The sequence below is a fragment of the Pseudopodoces humilis genome, chromosome 15, assembly GCF_049639895.1.
Source record: "Pseudopodoces humilis isolate 2021_Gansu_Grassland_sample_001 chromosome 15, ASM4963989v1, whole genome shotgun sequence".
Lineage (NCBI taxonomy): Eukaryota > Metazoa > Chordata > Aves > Passeriformes > Paridae > Pseudopodoces > Pseudopodoces humilis.
In genome coordinates, this window is record NC_142214.1 from 10,115,846 (window position 1) to 10,135,353 (window position 19,508).

General features: G+C 41.7%; 1 protein-coding gene across 2 annotated transcripts; it reads left to right on the forward strand.

Annotated features, from left to right (window-relative positions):
• The first annotated feature begins 2,084 nt into the window (after positions 1 to 2,084).
• On the forward strand, positions 2,085 to 18,092 carry SH2D1A (SH2 domain containing 1A). 2 transcript variants are annotated; one of them, XM_005530013.3, is made up of 4 exons: positions 2,090 to 2,363; positions 14,667 to 14,730; positions 17,071 to 17,206; positions 17,566 to 18,092. In XM_005530013.3, exons 1-4 carry the CDS (start codon positions 2,227 to 2,229, stop codon positions 17,604 to 17,606), a joined length of 378 nt encoding a protein of 125 aa, XP_005530070.1. In that variant the 5' UTR covers positions 2,090 to 2,226; the 3' UTR covers positions 17,607 to 18,092. The 2 variants fall into 2 exon arrangements, with proteins under 2 accessions (XP_087918801.1, XP_005530070.1); XM_088062675.1 differs by lacking the exon at positions 17,566 to 18,092 and having other exon boundaries at positions 2,085 to 2,363; positions 17,071 to 17,307.
• The last annotated feature ends 1,416 nt before the right edge of the window (positions 18,093 to 19,508 follow it).

A 19,508-nucleotide genomic window follows, 5' to 3' on the forward strand; every position in this document is an offset into this window, starting at 1 on the left:
TGGAAGCCTGGGGTTGAGATCAATAGCTGGAGTTGTATAGATTTCTTAACCAGATGAGTGAAGTTTTGTGTTTACAGCTGTTTTACAGTAATAGATGTTTCTTCACCCAAGTGCTGGAGAACGTAGGTTGGCCTGGGTAATGTGGTGATTCCACATTAGGAAAGGGTCTCACAGTGGAAAGTTTTATGATTTTCTTTAGTTGAAATCTGATCAGTGGGACAATGAAAGCTGCAGAATGAAATGATTCTGGCTGGTTTTCCTCTCCAGCTAATTACACACATACTTTTTCTGGAATCAGCTATTAATATTGAGAATAGGTTAAGAAATGGGAAAGTTGGATGAAATCCCCAAGAGCACCCAAATGAAGAGAAATAGGCAGCAGTTTTACAGCTTGTTGCCATCCACATTAATCAGATTTGCACTAGGCAGCAGCTACTTTATGTGCAAATACTTTAACAACTGGTTTAAAAAACCAAGCAGGATGTCTGAGTCCCCAGGTTCACCTAAAGGGGGTAATGAATACCTGCATAATGAGATAGAAAGGCCATAAACTTGGTGGTGGGAGTTTTCAGCCTCTCTTAGCTGAGATTTCTGCAGCTTTCTCAGCATCTCAGTGCCAGCCAAGGGCGCAGTCACTTGCCAGGGTCTCCCTGTGGGGAAAGAGGCTCTCGGCCTCCAAGCGCTGCAGCTTTGCCATCAGTGACTTTGTGCAGTGCCCCGTGCATGAGCTACCCTGATCAGAAATGCCTATCCCTCCAAAGGAAAAACTAAAGCTAATTTGAAAAAAAATATTTCCAAGGAAAAACTATATTGAAGATCAAAATGTAAAGACATGCACTGTGAAATGGTTGAGAGAAAACACTTTTATTGACTGAAACTTAAACAGAGTAGCCATTATTTTTAGTATTTTAAAATTTAATTTCTTTTCCTGAATTGTGTGTATCTTAAAAGCTATTTTTTCACCTACCCTTAACTTCAACAAGGACACAGCATCTGTGAGTATCTGGATGAGATTATTTCATCCTGCTCTGTCGTGCTAGTAAACTCAATTTAAAAGCAGTCAATCATAACCACAACCCATACTTATTGCTATATTTTACTGACTTCTTGCTCATGCACACAGGTGTGGGAATGTGGCTCTTTAAGGGAGGATGGCAGCCTCATGCTAGGGATCAGTTTAGCCCTAAGCTTGCTGCAGCCTCGTGGAGCCAGCCTGGTGGCCATAACTGCAGGGAAGTGTGCTTAGCTTTTCCATGGGTGGACTTATCTGTGGGGTGGAAATATCTGTGGGGGTATAAAGCACACTGAGAGCTTGTTTGCAAACAGACCTGCATGTGCATGTGGGAGCATTCAACTGACAAGTATACTGAGAAAATATCTTCAGACACAGCAGGTGTAGAGAAATGGCTCTTTCAGACATGACTCTGGATTTTGGATGCCAGCTCATGCCCCAGATGAAGGCAGCAGTGGCATCCAGGAAAATGTGAGGGGTCTCTTTGCGTGTGCCAAGGCTCTTGCCTGTCTCCCAGTGTGAGTAATGACCACCCCGACATCAACAGTGATGAAACAGCACCAAAGGCTTTGAAAACTCTCCCTCATGAGGTGAATCAGCTGGGGCTGCTGTCTGTGGGCACTGGAGCAGCTGGCGTGGAGCAGGGGCTGTGCTCGCACCTGCAGCCTGAGGTGAGTGGTCTGGTGGGACAGTGACAGTGAGGTCAGCTCACTTCCTCTAGTTTCATACCTGGGGATTTTAAAAACAAGAGGTTAAAAAATAATCCCTGCTCGGGATGATAATCCCCTTGAGTTAACACCAGAAGAGAGAAGTGCCTGGCAGAGCCGCTGACAGCAGTGCCCTGGTCCTGCGCTCCCTGTCCCAGCCATTGTCCCCCCGGCCATCAGCCCCATCCCTGCTGAGCGGGGGCCGCATGGCCGCGGGTGGATGTGACATGACACCCCTGCAGGAGAGCTGTGACCGTGCCAGGGTGTTATAGCCTACGTAAAAGGAGAACAGAAAGGGGCAAAGGAAAAAAATACCCACAAAAATTCTGTGTTCGTTCCTCACTCTTCCCTCAGTGCTCTCACCCCGTGCAGAGGCTTCAGGGGTGCGAACACATCCTGTTTACATCTGCCACCAAGACGGGGAGGCTGAGGGAGCGCACGGCTGAGGCACAGTCGGAGGAAGCGCCAAGCACAGGGAGAGCGGCTGCAGCAGGAGACGGCCCTGGCATGGACACAGTGCCCGTCTACCACGGGGCCATCACCCGAGAGGCTGGGGAGAAGCTGCTGCTGGCGGCGGGCACGGACGGCAGCTACCTGCTGCGGGACAGCGAGAGCATCCCGGGGGTCTACTGCCTCTGCGTGCTGTGAGTGCGGGAGCCAGGGCGGCGGGCTGGAAATGCGGGGCTGGCAGGGGCTGGCCGGGTGGCAGCTGGTTTCCAACGTTGTCCTCCACAATATGGGGTATCCCCTCAAGAAAATGTGTTCTAATGTTACCATCTGCTTACGTGAGTGAGAATTTTTGCTCCTTCACCTTGACTTAAAGACAGAAGGGTGCAATAAGTGCTGTGAGGTCCCTTGCAAAGCAAAAGAGGAGCAGGTTTTGCCTTGCAGAGCCCATGCTTCCTACAGGCAAAAAGCCATAAAGAGAAAGCAGGCAGGCACATGGGAAGGATAAGTAAGGTGCCGTGGAGAAGTGCCAGGCGACTTGGCTCAGGATGGTGTGTACTGCCTCTCTGTGCTGGATAACCCTCTTGCTTTCTGCCTGTGTCCTCCTGCTTCTCTAGTGTGCTCATGGGTGTGCTCAGCAGCATCCCCATGACCTTGTCATCGGGAAAAGTAGCATCAAGTGCTGCCATCCAGAATGTGCCTTTGTTCAGGTTGCTCTCAGTCCCATGAGCTATGAGGCTGTGAGCGAACTACTTGTAATGCACACGAAATATTGATGGTAACAAGCTAGGCGATAATGTTTCATCAAATAGGGTGAAAAGGGAGAGATCTGATGGGATGGTCTGTCAGAGAGAGGGTAAAGGTTCCCCTGGGAGAGCTGGGGGTCTTTATGTTCATAGGACCTCATTTTAATGGGGAAATTTAATTACCCTACTGTTGGCAAAATTCTTGGAAGTCCTGGTGACACTACCATTGCATCAGAAGAACAAAGATGACACTTATGCCTTACTTCAGTAGGAGAAGGAACACTAGAGAAAACCCTTTTAGGTCCAGCATGAAATTAGCTAACAGGGAATTCAGGTACCTGGCAAAAAAACACAAGAGGAAGAAGGGTCCCAAGACAGGTTTTCCCCAAATCCCTTGAATACATTTCTAACAATATGTAATTAAGCCCTCGGTGAGCATCATTATCTTCCTGTTATAGACCAGTAAATGGAGACATGCAAGAAGGTTATAGACGATCCAAAAATACACTATCCTCTTCTCAGGGAAAATTTTTGTGGCAGAGGGTGTATTTTTTCTTCTCTCATGAAATAAGGTGAACCAAGTTAGGTGCTCCTGCTAACAAATACCTTAACAGCAAGCTGAAAAATGGGAAATAAGAAGCATCTTGAGGTAAATGAAAATGGAATAGACATAGCAAGAGATAAGGAGTGCTGTGATTCCTGTGATGGGAATAGGCAATAAAAGCAGAATCTTTTTAAAATAACTATCAGAGGAAATGGGGATATATCAGCCTTACACTCAGAAGTCATTCAGTGCAGGTGAAACACTAAGACATTAGAGAAAGGGTCAGGAAGAGTGTTACAATGCTGAATAAGATAGACAATACTAGAATAGGTCCACCATCAGTCTAAATCAGGATATAGGTACGTAACAAGGTCTTTCAGTTGTACACAATCAGTTGGGATTTTTTGTATATTAGTAGTAATTTATGCTCTTTGAAAGAATGAATGAAATTAAATAAAATATGAAAAATGAAAATAGGAAGAAGTTAAAGCATTTCTAACTGTCAAGCTCCGCAATCTTTGGAAGAAAAGATACTTCAGTAAGAAACAGACCACATTGCTTCCAGAAATTATGGGCCATTCATGCCTTCAGGTATGTTGCATTCAAACATATGTATGATAAAAACAAAAGGGTAACAGAAAAAAAAAAAGAAAAAAAAAGATAAAGGTGAATGTTATGCTGGCTTCTTACAGAACATAGATCCTTAATAGTTTTTCTATACAGGAAATTTGCAATAGAATCTTGGATAAATCTGGATAAAATTTAAATGAAAAATGTTATGATGAATATGAACTGATACAGAAAGAAAGGTGGCTGAAGAATGGTAGAATTAAGCCTTGGTTCCAATACTTCTTAATATTCAATTAAACTAATTATGTAAGAAATAGCAGATATGGTAAACAGCATATCACACAATAACTGAGACATTTTTCATATCAGGGGAGGATCCCACACTGAGGTGACAATGACATGTTTATAGCCCATTGAAGAAATGTGGGCTTTAAACTGGAGGTAAAGTTAGCCAAAGCAGAGCACTTTAGTGGAGAGACTTGAGGAGTAGGAAAGGCAGGCATGAGAGATGGAGATATGTATTCCATGGAGAATGTTAAGTCTGGCTTTGGCAAAAGAAGCCAGTGGACATAACCTGCCCAAATTCCAGTCTGAACATCATGGGCAGAGATGGAACAGGTGACAAACATGCATGTGTAGGGGTGCTCTGATAAAAACTGAGGGAAATATGCAGTTGCTGCATTCACTCTGTAAGAAAGAGAAAATTAAAGATGGAATAAGTAATTCTCTGCTTTTAAAAAATACTTCATTCTAAATTAATCATGAACATTTTTAGGAATAACAAAGTTATTAATTTACATTTTGGTTCAGAATCCATGCTGAAGATCACTATAGGAATATATAGACACATGAAGTTCAGATGAAAGATGAATTTACTAGAAGAAATGAAGTGGTCTCTGAAACATGGGAAATAAAGCTGGTCAGCCATTAGATACACTGCAATAAGTATCAGAGCTAAACAAAATATTTTGCAGGTTTCCAATGAAAATTTCTAAAGGGAATGTATCTGTTTTATACTGCTGGTAGTGTTTCTATTGCCCTTAGAATAAAAAAAGAGAAAAATAGTCTAATTTTCCAAATCAAGACATGTTCAGTCTGTCTTCTTTCCCCTCTCCCTCCACTTCCCTGGGAAGTAAAACAAATCAAAATAAACATAAAGCCCTGCAGCTTTCCAGTTCCAACCCTTCTTATGTTCCTTTTCCCATCAGAGGGGAATTACATGGCACAGTTCTCATGAAGAGAAAAGAAATATTTATCAAAAGAGCAATTAAGCATATATTTGGGTGACAGTGGTATCATCTGCTTGAATTCACATTAGTGGCTGCTCTGCACTTCCAGCTCCAGGTACTGTAATTGTCAAGTCCTGTGATTTCACTGCATTGCTTTTGCTCAAACAATGTCTCCTTTTCCCAAGAAGCTGCATAAATTTGTAATGCCACAATCACCACTACATCCTCCCTCTCGAGCACCTCCAAAAAGCCCTGACATATTTTGACAGGCTTTGAGCCTCTTAAGGCACACAGTAAGGACTGCAGTGTTCATGGTCAGGCTCATTCACCTTTTGCTTTTCCAATTAAAAAGCTGAGCCCTGACCTTTAGAAAGGAGAAGAGTCAAAGACTTCATGAATCCCTCGTGACTGACGCTGATTTTACAGGGCAAGCATAAAAGAGACAGGTAGTAGCATAAAACCTGACCTATAGAGGTGGGTAACTGCAGCAGGCAGGACCCTGTTGGAGCATTCATCTAGAAAACTCTGCTTTCTCTCTTTGTTTCTCCTGAGCTACTGATTTAGCTCCCTTGAATGCCACTTTCCACTTTCTGAAGCTGGGATATGCACATGGTGTGCCTGAAAGCCTTCAAAGAGATAATGAATATTTTCTTGGTGTGACTGCGGCAAAGCTCAAAGGACCCACTTTCAAAAATATTTTAAGACCACAATTAAACTATGCATGGGAAAGTAGGAAGGTTTTGATTTGCAATTGTGTGCTCTGGGGCTCTTGCAAACAGAGGTGCTGCTTTCAGATTTTGGCAAAGATTTTAATACCAGATGCACCCAGGTTTTCATTGTACGAATATAGTTATCGAATTGATAATATATACTTTAAGGATGTTGTGAATACACCAACAAAGGTACACAATCTTTTCCTGGAAATTTTTGGAGTTGCATTGAAAAGCAAGATTTTTGCTGAAAACTGGTATAGAAGAAATGCATAGGCTTTATAAAACATACATGTTTTACCCATAAGCAAGTTAGATACTACACACAGTACACCAGGGTTTTAATATCAAACCTCATTGTTCCAGGGAGCTTTCTTTACTGGTCTGGTTTCCTCTTTGCTCAATGCCCCGTTTGACATTTTTAGCACGCTCAGAAATGCTCTGTGCTCACAGCTCCTAATGAAGTCAATGGGGGACATGGGACACATGGTGACTACTTTGAGGAACACTACCCCATGACAGCCTCTTAAACCATGCCTGAAAAATGTATAAATAAAATGCCTGAGAGTTCCACAAGCCCCATGTTCCTTTACAGATATATGAGCACACATGCAGAAACAAGCAGCTCATGCCTGAATTGGCAAAGATAAAGCATTTGTAGTTTGGGTTTTAAAATTCATATACTTGAAAATACTGAGAATGTTAGTAGTTGTTTCAGAGCTTTAAGTAAGACAAACACGACGTGCTTGTCAAATTGTACGTTCAGATTATTTGTTTGAAACCAGCCGTTCGTGTACTGTGCTGCATTAAAATTGTGGAGAATAATCAAAAGCTGGAATTGAAAGCTGTTTAGAGCTCTTGAAGCAAAAGTAATGGCAACTGGGATAGGCTGCAGTCCTGTCAGATTTTATGTGTGCTATTTTTTCTGTCACTGTAACCACGGTGCACAAGTTCAAGGCAATGTGCCAAAAGTTTCTGATGCAGCAGATGCATCTGTATCTGCACGGTACAAAAGTGTAATACAGGATCACAAGCAAGCTTCAGCTTAGCATTTCCTTTGTTTCCTACGTATTATTTTTGATAGAAATGGCAGAATAATTGCATTTTTAATAACACTGCACATAATAATCATAATTTAAAATGTAATTTAAAACAGAAGAGGAAGAAGGCCCTCAATTCAATGTTGCTGTTGCAAATATCACACATTGTTTTCAGCTTTGAAAAAAGTCTTCTATAGCACAAAGATAAATTTTACTGAGGTATTTCAGGTGCCTGCTAACAAGAGTGAGAGTTGTCTTTGCTGAGCATAACTAACTTGGTTAATGACCTTCACATATTCCAGTGACTTTTCTTGGAAAGGTAGACAGCCTGAATCATGGAAGTGATGAAGCTTAGTGTTAATGGCCTGCCATAAGGTAATATCCTTCCACTTAGCATCTCAGATTTAAAGAAATCCATACTTTATTTCTGAATTTGAAGAAATTCCTCTTTGAAGTATTGCTTTTGGCTGGAATCTCCTTCTACCAGACTGACACAAACCCTGCTCAGAAAGGCTACAGACTTGCTCTTTAGGTAAATCAGCAGCATTTCTTCAGATGATTAGGAGTGTTGAAGTGGTGAAGATACTGAAAAACTTCTACAGAAATCTCTGCATAAATTCAGAACTATTTCACAAGATTTAACTTTCTCTTTTAAGCTTTTAATAATTTCAGAAGAGAAGATCAAGAGAATGTATTTTCTTTATAATACTACAACATTACATCAAGTTAATATGTGTTACTGATGTCATATTTGTGGGTAAATTTTTCCCACAAGAAGTGTTGATGAAGGAATCAGTGACAGGAATCAGTGACAGAAATCAGTGACAGAAGTGTTAATTCAAGTGCTGCTGTGAGTTAAGCTACAGTCCTGTTGGGCTTTTCAGATGTAAACACCAGTTTAACCTATTTTGTTCACTCTTGCAGACATGGGGCTTGTCTTGCACGTGATCTCAATGTGAATGCTATTTCTTCAGCTTGAGTTAGCTGATGGGTAGTAATTTCTAAGTTGTTGTACTTAGCTGAGACCTAAATAAGGAGGGAACCAGACTGTTTATCAGAAAATACAAATTCCAGGAGAGAATGAGGAGAACCTTAAAGGCTCCATGGCACTGCTGTGTATTCCCCTAAGTTCATGAGTTTTGGCTCTGTGGCAGCCATCTGCCACCTCTGTAGCTCCTGTTGTGCCCATGCCATCACCCACATTCCCTGTCTAGGGCTGCCCACCAGGAAACTGCACAAATTTGGGCCCTCTGGGCATTCAGGAGCTGATGTGCACCTACGTCAAACACCTCTGAGAGGGCAGAAGTGGCTCCAACCTGACCTCTTGTGCTCATCTGGTCCATGCCATTGACATCTACTCCAAAAGCATGGAGTCCCCTTGAGCTCCCCAGCAGGGATCCTCTCTAGAGCAGTGTGGTACTCATCTCCTTAGCATTAAGTGGTTTCTAAGCATTATCTCTGCTTGAGAGATGAAGAGTTTAACTCTGTTTCACAGGGGAGAAAGGTGACACAGGAGGCCCAGATCTCCAGTACCCCCCAGCTTTGTGTTCCCAGTGTAAGGCTGATGGGAAGGGATTCTGAGGCTGCCCAGTGTTATTCTGCACAACTTGCTGACTTTGCTTGCATTGCTGAGGTCTGTTTCCTTGTTTCATACAACTTTGGCTTCCAAAACATCCATCTTCTGTTCCTCGTTGTTTCAACATTTTGTGCTGCTCCCAGACCAAGCCCGCTCATCCTTTACTTCTGTATATCCCCTTCCTTACTTATTTAGTCTTTCTGTCACATGTTCAATGTTCATTTCTCTTTCTTTGCCCAGCTTGCATAGATATTGGCCCTCTTTTCTTTCCTTCCACATCCATCCCATGTAATCCCTAACTTCTTGTCCAAAATGCCCAATTACTAAACTACCTTCTGGTTTCTATCTCACTAATCTAGGCTAGGCAACACACATACATTTGAGATCGCGGACACTGCTTGGCTGTGTGCCCATGGTACAACCAACCCAGGCATGGTGATGCTACAACTGCTAACAGCCTTTAGAGAGTGCCTCTCTTGCAGCCTAGAGAGCCACTACTGCTTTCAGAGAGTTCAAGAGATATACATTGTTTCAAACAAATTTTATGTCTTACTCTGAAAACTAGGCACCACCTCCTCTGACAATTAGAAGATTATTTTTTTTTTAATATGGGAAAAGCACTGTTTTGCCTAACATGTTCCCTTCTGCATTGTCCATCCCTAAATAAGGCTGAGGCAAACACTTAAGAAATTAAATTTTAGTCTGAAATGAAGAAATGTGGCAAAGTTATAAGAAACTGGCTCTGGGCAGTAAAATGATCAGAACCACTGTTTGTAGGCTACACCATGGTCTGGTTCTTAAACTATGTTGTAAAGTGAAATTCCAAGGTAAGGTCAGGTTGTAAATGTACCAGGCAAGAAGAGCTGATTGACATAATGCAATGACATCTGAAGAGAAAGACACATACATAAGAAGAAATTGATGTAATTTATTGCCAACATGACTTTCCCTTGTCTCTCCTTCTCCCTTTTAATTTGTTCAATTTGGCTCAAAAATGAATAAAAATTAGTTAAATAAAATTTCTCAACTGAGATGCAAAATATTTGGAAATGATTTTAAAGTATACCATGCAGCTGAAATGTCATCATTAATTTTAATCTGCAGCATGCATCTAATGTTCTCGGGCTATTTTAATGGTGCAGAAGATTGTAATCATTCACCTGTTAAAGTAAATGCAGCTTTAACAGGTCTGATCACAGCTGAAAAGGAGGAATGAAGAGGACAGGTAGACAGATGGTGTTTCAGTATGTCATCTGTGAACTATGCCTTGGTAACTCTTTGGGAGGACTTATCTGGCTATAAAGAAAAGAAAAAAGCCTATAATATAAAGTTAACTGGTTCCTGTAATAGCAACTTTTCCTAGGTGTTCCTTTGACAAAGTTTTCCAAGGGAAAGTATTGAAATAGAGACTGTGTTAGTGCAGTTCCCAGCTGGTATAATATGTCCTTCCCTATGGAGACAAAAAAAAAATGAAATGTCATAAAAATGTCATTAATGACCAAAATCACTTTTTCATAAGTGGTATCTGGTATTGTCCTTACAGCAACGATTCTTTTCTGCCTCCCCTCACCAGCATTTTTGCATTTTTTGCCTATGATCAAAAATTTATAAAGCTTCATTCATCAAGATGTTTATTAATGATTGCTCCTGTCCCTTGAGCTTTGCTGTTGTGAGTGAGCCTCTGTCTGTCCTTGGGACAGGTGAAAGGATGGGGGAGCCCTTCAGTGAATTTTTACCTGGATGTCATGAACTGGTCCTCCTCCAAGATGTGCTGGTACACCACATACTGAGATAAGACTACATATAGGAACATTGTGTCTCTCCAGGAGCTTTTTTGCTGCCCTGAAGAGAGTAAAATGTAGGAAATTGAGCTGTCCTCTCATGTTAGCTGGGGAATTTCCCATTTCCTGAGACTCAAGCTTCAGTAAATGAACCTTTTTGCCTGCTTTTGCCCAGTGTTACATGCTTTACTCTTTGGAAGGTAATGTCCTCTACAATCTCAATTTTGTGTAGTTAATTTTTCTTTTAAGAAAAACACCTTGATCTTCCTTCAGCCCGCACTGATCTTAGTTCATGTTAGGTAGATTAAATAATAAAAACCTTTCTCGTGGGAGGCTTTTTCCCATGTAGCAGTAAACTTGGCCCAAAATCATATAACTTGTAAATGGAAGGTAAAAAACTCTTTGAAGTGGTAATGAAGTAAGTTCCTGCTGCATGACAGAAAGTTTTGATAAGATCACATTCATTGGGAGAGTACTTATCAGAAAAGGTGTAATTCATTTTGTGGGGACCAAGGTCCCAAGGGAAAATAGTTCAATGGGAAGACCTAGCTGTTCATCCTCTTCTTCCTTCCTTTGTGCTTTGCCTTTGAAGAGGCAGATGTGGAAGTCCAGATCATCTCCCATTTACACAGTGTCTTGCTTTCCTGGTGGCTTCAGTGCCAATAATAGATGATAATGTTATGTTTTTCAACTTAAGCACAGTAAAATCCGTTAGACCTTTCAGTCTTTCCTTCTCTGGGAAAATCATGAACATTTGCCAGGAGAGTGAAGAGCTCTCACTTGTCCCTCACGAGGCTGTGATAACAATGTCATTCTCCTCCGATTCTCCACACTGTTCTCAAAGCATCCATCTTCTCAAATTCTTGTTCCTTTCTCAGAACCTCATGGGCTTTTAATCTGAACTATCCTTTGTGCTTTCCCTGTGCTCAGCTGAAATATTTTACAGTGTAATTTTCTGAAAAATGCAGGATAGCTGCCTGTCTTGTATCTCATCATACTTCAATACTGAATATTATTTTATCTGACCTCTATTTTTCAATTCATTCTGCTTAGAAAACCTGTCTGTCAGAGTGCTGAGAGCAAACAGACAGCTCAGAGTGAGAACAGTACCACAGCCCCTCAACCTCTTCAACTCATGCAATCTCTTATATAGAGAAAACATTGAAAGAAACAATAAATGGCAGCTTTCCAGACAACTGTGCTGTTTGTGGAAAAATCAGATTTTAAAGGGACTGAGGGAGCTGGAAAAACATTTCTTTTGGGAAAACCAAGAACCAAGCCAGGGTAGTAGAATCATAGAATCATAAAATGGCTTGGGTTGAAAGGGACTTTAAACACCCTCTAATTCATCCAGTTAATCTAATCATCTAGTTCCATCTTGCCCTGACATGGGCAGGGATGCCACCCACTAAATTAGGTTGTTCATACCCTTATGCACAGTGTAGTATTGAAAACAGAAGGCAAGAGAATGAGTTTTAGATGTATAGATACTGATTCTGATGGTTTTGAGACTTGGAAAAAAAATCACTGTGGAGAAGGTTAAATACCCACTTCAGAAAGATGGAACAAAATGCCAGGACCTCTCTGGTATTTCCCAGTACATAATGTCATGTGAAATCCTCATTTCAGTAACCATGTATTAGCTGGTGTTCTACATACTTAGGTACAGCAAAGCTGCTTGTGATTTTTTAAAAAAAGATTAATGTGAACATCATGTTATCATGAAAAGCTGATGACACAGGCACAGCTCTCAGTCTTTAAGAAAGAACATGATGGTAGAAGACTGTCTGAGGGCCCTAAAGGTAGACAGTGGATTCCCTGAACAAGAACATATATAATCTAGTGGCTTAGAGAAATGTGCTTTTAACCAACTGGGTTTGAGCTGTGGCCTCAAACACCACTGATCATGGTGCCATGACAGGAGAGCAATTCCACATTCTTCCCTCCTCCTGCAGCTGCAACAGGTTGTTCACAACTCTTCCCACGGTCCAAATCCCTGATGGACTGCAGCTTGCTGGGGAAAAAAGGGAGGAAAAGCAGTGATGGCAGTTTTCCTCCTTAGGTTTCCATGAAGTCAGCATTGCCAGCTGCTTTTCATGTCTTTCTGGTGGCATATAGAAAGTCTGGGGAAAAGGCTGTCTTGGTGGACATGAAGAAGTGGATGAAGTTGTGGTGGGATTGTGGGGCAGTATCAGGCACATTCCTATACTTGAGGAGAGGATGGCAGTGTCTCAGCTGTGCACAGTGAGCTTGTCCCTGCAACAGCCCAGATGGGAGGGAATGGCTTTGTGTCCTTCACCTCTGTGTCTGATCACAGTGGGAGTTGAGTGGTGGGGGCAGAACTCACAAATCACCACAGGCATTTTGCTCCCACTTTGAGGGGTTGTAGCAGAGTGCCAGCTCTTAACAACTTCCTGCTTGGGCAAATTGTACCAGACACCACTTTGCAAAGGATGCTGTAATGGTTTTTAAACAGGAAATTTTCCAGAAGCCATGACACAGATCATAAGTAACTTCAATCATATGACATCTGTGTCATTGATGGTTTCTCATATTTTGTAGTAACAGCTATAATGCTATGCATAACTGGAAAGAAATACAGTATATTTCTGCTTTCTTAGGAATAAGAAGTGATGGTCAAATAGGGAATGGTCCCTAAAATCCTGCTGTGTATTCATGTAAATCTATGTAGTGTGAAATAGAAGCATAGAATCATAGAACATGCTGAGTTAGAAAGGATCCATTGGGATCATTAAGTCCAACTCCTGGCACAGTGCAGGATGCCCCAAGAATCACACCATGTGCCTGAGAGCACACTCTAAATGCTGCTTCAACTCAATACAATCTCTCTTATGTGATACTGAATCAAAAGGTTAAAAGAACTTAGAAGCTAAGAATGTAGCTAGCAAGGCAGAGGCAATATATTTTGATTAAGAGGGGTAGTTGAAACTATGTGAAGGATTAATAATTATTAGATGGTCCTAATCGAGCTAAGGCAACATATTATTTGCTTGACTTAGTTGTGTTTATAGAAGGAGGCAAGAAAGATGAGCCATTGTGAAGATGAAGATACCATAACTGTACCTGGGCCCAGAAACCAGCCAGAACCAGGATAGGGAGGCCTGGATTACAGCCAAAGGATTAGAGAGCCTGCCAACAAGACAAAGATAAGTTTAACATGAGGAAGAGGTTCCTGGCATCATCTTAAAAGGCTACTGACCCATTTCATGACCCACAAACTCAATTAGAAAAAACTATGCAGGTGCAGGACTTGGAGCTCATTTTAATATGAAGTGGGGCTAGGTGGGGTTAGGAAATGCATATGTATGGGCATAGTACATGATTACCTGAATATGTAAGACTTTTGTAGATAAAAGAGGGCAAGAGCTTTATGGATTTTGCACACATCCTTGAGAGGCTTACTCCCCATTTTGCCTGGTATTGTAATCATAATAGACGTACACTCTCTAACTTTAACTAGTTGGGAGGTTTTGTCTGCGTATCAATACCATCTAAACTAATGTTGTACCCATGGAGCTGCTATTAATTGATTTGGAGGTAAATTTTTGGAGATTAGTGTAGTAATCTAACATGTAAATCATTCACTGAGTTGGGTTTGTGAGAGAAGCAAGAGTGACTTTGGCACGAGTTGTGCCTTGTGTTTTAGTCTATGGCTCCTTATTCCCCAAAGACTGATTTTAAAAGAAGGATGATTCCATACTCTTATATGTCTCTTTTATCAGTATTTGAAAGTTGGGAACCTATGAACGAAGCAAAGAGTAATTGATTTAACTCCTTTTTTTGTGGGTATAGCTTTCCAAATAAATTACAGTAATGACATTGCTTCTGTTAACATCTGTGTTTAAATGAGTCACAGAACATTAATGCTACCTGTCAAAAATACACCTTTTCTTTTTGCTGGGAAAGAGTTTCTGGTGTGTGTCAGTGAAAGGATGTCACTGAAAAAAAATAATAAAAATTCTGAAAAGGGAATGAAACACCATTTAACCTAAAATAACTGAATACTGCTAAACTAGATCTGAGTCAGACCAATCCCTCTCATCCAAAAAAACGCCAGTAGGTTTATCACTGCATCTGGCCAGTGGGTTTTTTAGCTACCTAGAGCCTTTAGAGGTGAATTTATTTTTAAGAAAAAGCGAGCAGATGAGCTGACTCTCACATAGCAGTGTAGTTCTTGTGAAAAAGTATCAGGAGAAATTAATAATAAATGCCTGAGGTTTTTATTTTTTATTATTTTTATTATTTTTTAAAATTTTTTTTGTTTGTTTTTTTTTCCCCCACAGGCATCAGGGTTATGTTTATACCTACAGAGTGTCCCAGACAGAAACTGGATCCTGGAGTGTTGAGGTGTGTATTTCTCATTTCCCTTCTGAAAATTTCTACATCCTGTCAGATATAGATTATAGATTTAATGAAATATATTCAAATTATTCATGTTTCTGCCTTGTCTAATTTTTATTGATGGTAATTGATCTAGAGTGCATCCATCTATAAGATGTCTTGGTGCCACCTCTGACAGTCTAGAACTCATAAATTAATTCCCTGTTTCATTTCAGCTGTTGCATAATGCAATAGTGCATCATTTAGCATCATTTTAAATGGCAAAAATGTTGTGGTTTTATAATTTGACAAGCACAATCTGTTTCCTTCTATCCTATGTACCATCAATGTCAGAATATTAAAGAAATAATTTTCAGTGTACTGTGTTTTAATTCATTAATCCAGATTAATTAATCATAAGTGAAAAATATATAGGGTAGCCTAAACTTGATACAAAATATATTTTTCCCCATCTGAAAGAAACTGGTAATTTGGGTGCAGAAAAACATTACTTGTAATACAGACAACATTTAGGTTGATGAAATTGGGGTGTTAATCTCTATTTTATGATTTTTTTCCTTTGGATGTAGTATGTGTATTAATTCATAATTAGCTTTCTGTTTGTATGCTAATGAACACTTATTTCAAATATTCTGTGATTTCTAGATAGGCATAATTCCTTGGCCATTACTATATTAGAAGTTATTCTGGAAGACAAAACTGATTCTTGGGGTTGCTCCTAACAGATTAGGTGGTAGAAGTGACTGACACTACTGTGGAGTAGGTAATTATCCATGTGACCCTTGGGAGTAGTGCCCACTAACTCTATAAGACATTAGTGGTTGATGTAAGGGTTAGGATTTGTAGTGCCCAAGACAGAAGTTTTTCAGGGCAGTATGAGGGTGACAGTGCACCCATCATGCCAGGGCAAGCACTGGCATCTGTGAAAGGATTCCAGGACACCAGGGACGTCCTGTGGAGGGTAATTCCCTGACTGAGGCTGCAGCCTGCTTTAGCTCCAGGTGACATCACCATCTGCAGTGAGGTTTTTCTGATGTTATATAGTCCTGCTACAATGTCTGGCCTGTGACCTGCACTGATGTTCTATGTGTGGCTTTTGGGCTTTCCCTGGCTGTAATTTAGGCAAGCCTTATGTGAGTTTCACACCATAGGTGCGCTGAAGGCCCAGGCTTCTCTGTACATTCACTGAAGGAGAAGATCCTAGCTACAGATCCACGATACCAACCCTTCCCTTAAGGAACAGAAACTTTTAAGTAAATGTTGCAAAGACCACGCTGGCCTCAGCTGTTAGATGCAGCAGCCTAGGTCCAACTTATGCCCATAGAGTGTGCCTCCAAGGCCAAAACAGGCTCCAGGTGCAGCTGGTCCTTTCCTGCTTCTGCTTCCTTCCCTGTGGCTGATTAGTCTCTGAGTAAAGTCAGGTCACACCCATCTTTCAAGGATGAGGCAGGGTATTTGAAGCAGTGCTGGTGAAATCCCAACCAGTGTGAAGACGCCAGGGATGCTGGATTTAGCTCACAGCTGCTGTGAGAGCAGTGTCCCTTGAGTGGGACTATGATGACAGGACCCATGCTTGTCCTCCCTTGACTTTGGTGAAGAGTTCTTATGAGAACACCCTGAAGGATTTAACACAAACACCGGATTTTTGATTAAAAGCACACGTAGTTTCATTTTGTACTGTTTGAAAAGTTGCTAATGTAGAGAGATAGAGAGACTCCCACTTTTAATAAATAGATAACATTTGGCTGCTGTCTTTGTACAAGAAGTAGATAGGAATACTCAATGAACACACAAGTGAGTATTGAATGCTCCAAGTAGGGTTTGCAAAGAGACTGTGTCCTTGCTGCAATTTAGTGGTGTGAGGACTCCCTCTCTGTGGTAAGCCCAGGTCAATCTCTAAGTTTTCTCATTGGTGTTTCTACGATGGAACTATCTTACTGATACAGGCTAAGAAGTTATTGGTAAGGAGGTTAAATCACTGGCTGGAATAAATCAGGGCCAGAAATAGCAAAGGGTCACTTGTAAGTCTGCCTAATCAGTGTGGCAGGTGAGTGCAGGTAATTAGTGTGGGTTTCTCTTCTAGTGATTCAGAAATTGTCCCTCTTCCAACTTTCTCTCACCATGCTGCTGGAAACTGCTCAGTGTAGGAAGGCTGGGATGCCCCGGGGAAAGCAGAGAGCAGTGCAGCTCACTGACTCACCTTGAACTGGCACATCAGGCGGTTCACATCCATGGCTGGCTCCTTCCCTGGGAGATGTGTGCATTTCTGAGGATGAGGCCTGTGTGCCAGAACAGCTGCTGGGTATCCAGCACCCCTTCTCACCTCTTCCCCCTTCGGCTTTGCAGACAGCGCCGGGGGTCCACCGGCGGCTCTTTCGGAAAATGCACAACCTCATTTCGGCCTTCCAGAAACCCAACCAAGGCATTGTAACACCCCTGCAGAACCCAGTTGTCAACCACATGAAAGCCAACTACTCCCCAGGTACTGGTGGGGGGAGGACACCTTGGCTGCAGCTGAGCAGAGCCCTCCATGGTGGCAGGGATAGAGGTCTTAGACTTACTTGTATATTTGACCTGAACTAGCCAGCAGAGTGACATTGCCAAAAATGTGCCCTAACTTTGATATTGTGTGATTTGAAATGCTGTCACTCAAGTGCTGTTTACAGATAGGGCCTGTCAATGTGATAAGAAAATGGATTTTGAATATGTATTCCTGAGTGCTGCAGCAGCATTGGCTGCCTTCCCTCACCATCACCCTCACTCATGGAGGTATGAGCCTTCTGGACTGTCCATTTTCTTACAGTGTTCCTCTGTTCATATATTTGCGATTATTTCTCTTAGGGAGGAATGAAGGCTATGACTTCCACCTGCAGCCATCATGAGGATGTCTCCCCAAGTGTGACAGAACCACATCTTCCAGCATCTCCTCTAATCCATGCTTTAAAACAGAATGATTTATATGATTTATATGATTTATATGATAACAAATACAACTCTGTGAGTTTTCTTTTAAACATTTGCAGAAATGTGTATTTCATAGAATTTATTGCTCAAGATGTAGAAGTTTAAGTTTCAGAATGCTTTGAACTTAGAGTGGGATATTTTTTGGTTTTGTTTTGGTTTTTCCCAAGAGAGGATAAAAAAACATGAACTGATAAATCTTTTATGGTTTTTTTCTCCCTTTGTACTGTCAAGTAAAAATATTTTTCCCTTCAAGATCATTCTTAATTAATAATTAGTTATTAATTTTACATTGCTTAACTTTGGATCTTGCTTTGCTTTGTTCTGGTTGGCATTATACAGAATTGGGCAAATGCCCTTTTATAACCTTAGGAGAATTGTTTGCATTAAAGTGTCCTTGCCTTGGATGGGCTGTTGTTGCAATCTTTCTCCCCGATGGGACCCCTTTGTTCCACCCCCCGTGGTGAGAGTCCCGATCATCTCAGGGCACAGGCGGCGGAGGGGGTCCTGGAGTGGATACAACACGGACTCAAAGTATCTAGACACAGGAGGCTCAAACTTGCTGGAGTAATCCCGGGTTTATTGTCTGTCGTTCATCCGGGGCAAGAGAGAGAGCGAAATGCTCTGGGTCTCATCTCTTATACCAGGGGGCAGGGGTGATTAGGGGATGCAGGGAGGTCACAGCCAATGGGAAGGGGGAAGGGAAAGAAGGTTTTCAGGTAGGAACTCACATTACACAAACCAGAGGTGAGTTTTACCCTTGGGAGGTACCAAGATTTTTAGATGCACTACAACAGGCTGTGTGTTTGTCATTCATACAGTTTCTAAAGTTATTCCAGACGTGACACCATGAGGATCCCCACTAACTGATTTCCCATCAAACCAGTCACTGCCCTCCAACAAAATCTGTAGTTTTCACCAATGACCAAGAGCTTAAGTAATGCACAGAGTAACCAAAAACACCCAATGAAGTGGAAAGCCTTGTTCTTTGCTCTTAGGTGTTCCCTGTGCTTGAAACAAGCCATTCTTGCATAGAAGTTAAAAAAATATATTATTTTTGCATTATAGCTTTTCTTTTCCTCTCTGTGCATTTCCCTGCCACTGGTTCCTAGAGGGGAGTTTTGAATCTACAGGACTCATCAGCTCTGCAGGGTCAGCATGAGGCTACTGGAGAACTCAGAGGACATGCCTTTTGTGCTTGGGGTGGAACAAGTGTGATGGCACTGTGCTAATGGACTGGCAGACAGTAAGAAACACTTTTGAACAGACTAGGTGTCCTATATTGATTGAGGACATGGGACTGTGTTTGAGGAGACAGGGCTGTGTTGCATTGAAGTCCACAGTCCAGACAACCTCTATGTGGATTTTTGCCAGGTAGGCTTGTGTGAGTTCCTGTGGGCTTTGGGAGGGAACACAGCTAGAGCCCAGCCTTGTTTGTGTGCAAGGGGGATGTGTCTGGTCCAGATGGCTGGTTTGTGCCACCAATGGTCATGCTTCAACAAACATAAATGGTCCTGGTTACCAAAAGAATGTGAGTCTCACATGCTCCCTGCCAAAGCAGAAGACTAACAGTGACTGCAAATGGACTACAAAAATACATATAATTACAGAAAAACAACCCTTAAACATTGTATAGGCACCTTTGTGTTGCTCTGGTTATGTTTTATGCCTATACTTCTCTCTTCTGCAGATCTTGGAAGGCTGAAAATATTTCATAAGAGAGAAAGAGATTTTTTCCAGAAATGCCAGACTGCAGACTCAGGGAGAACAAAACTGAATTTCACCAGACATTGCCACCTGCAGCTTGGTGGCACAGTTGGAGG